Here is a 1,176-nt window from a genome sequence, read left to right as displayed (position 1 = left end):
TATCTATGTTGTAACTGCATTTCTTCTTCATTATTAATAATAAAATTGTGCAATACTATTGTTGCTTGCACAATTTTCTTCGAATTAGCAACACTTGATGTTATTGGCTTTCTGTAGATTCTCCATCTTTCCGCTAATATCCCGAAAGCACTTTCTACTACTCTTCTTGCTCGACTGAGTCTGTAGTTAAATACTTTTTTTGGTAGATTTAGTCTACCACTCCGGAGGTACGGCCTCATCATGAAGTTTGTCAAAGGAAAGGCCTCATCTGCTAGCAGTACATAAGGGAGAGCTGGTCCATCAATCTCAACTGGCTTAGGATTTGGCAATTTTAATGAAGCATTTTCGAAATAATGTCCAATAAGACTATTCCGAAAAACTCCTCCGTCACTTTGTCTGCCTTCACCTCCGATGTCGACAATAATAAAGCGATATTTGGCATCGCTAATTGCTAGGAGATTAATACTGTGGTTTCCTTTATAATTAAAATATGTCGAACCGGAATTCGGTGGAGCCTGCAATAAAATATGTTGTGTACAATATATTAATTATGTAAAATACATATATTTGTAGATATTTTTAATTAGTCATATTTAATTTTTAATTTTAATTTTAATTATATGTGTTATTCATATATTACCTGTAAGATTACGTGTTTTCCATCGATGGCTCCGATGCAATTAGGAAAATTCCAAAGCCGTTCAAAATCATTGGCAACATTTTGCCAGCTGTTTTCATTATTTTTTATAAAAACAGTATCTTTCAAACACTCCCAAATGACTTCGCATGTCTCTGACACTATTTTAGAGATGGTATTGTGTCCAACACGAAAGGCATACGATAATGATCGCATACTATCTCCTGATGCCAAGTACCTGAGGGTTATATGCAATCTTGTTTCAGGTGAAATAGCTTCTCGAACTACAGATTGTTTAGTAATCGATGGTCTGATCAATTGTAATAATTTCTCAAAAAATGCAGGTTCCATTCGGAAATAATTAACAAATTTTTCACGATCTTGTTGTTCCAGTTCATTAACGAGATTATCGCTTGCTCCTTGTGCTAATCGTCGTTCAATAGTAAATATTGGACTGACCCAATATTTTCGTTTTCCTTTATTAATAGTATTTTTCTCACATTTTTTAAATATAGAATAAAGTTCATATATTCTAATAA

At 33.4% G+C, this 1,176-nt stretch overlaps 1 protein-coding gene across 1 annotated transcript; it reads right to left on the bottom strand.

Annotated features, from left to right (window-relative positions):
• Nucleotides 1-56: 56 nt before the first annotated feature.
• Nucleotides 57-1,113, bottom strand: LOC108774587 (putative nuclease HARBI1; the record flags this gene model as incomplete). Its single annotated transcript, XM_018540761.1, has 2 exons — nucleotides 57-515; nucleotides 641-1,113. Coding segments are annotated over 2 exons (932 nt in total), but the record flags the coding sequence as incomplete, so codon positions are not given.
• Nucleotides 1,114-1,176: the final 63 nt, after the last annotated feature.

Source organism: Cyphomyrmex costatus, unplaced genomic scaffold (assembly GCF_001594065.2).
Source record: "Cyphomyrmex costatus isolate MS0001 unplaced genomic scaffold, Ccosl1.0 C2278533, whole genome shotgun sequence".
NCBI classification, from domain to species: domain Eukaryota; kingdom Metazoa; phylum Arthropoda; class Insecta; order Hymenoptera; family Formicidae; genus Cyphomyrmex; species Cyphomyrmex costatus.
This window is presented reverse-complemented; position numbering and strand designations above follow the sequence as displayed.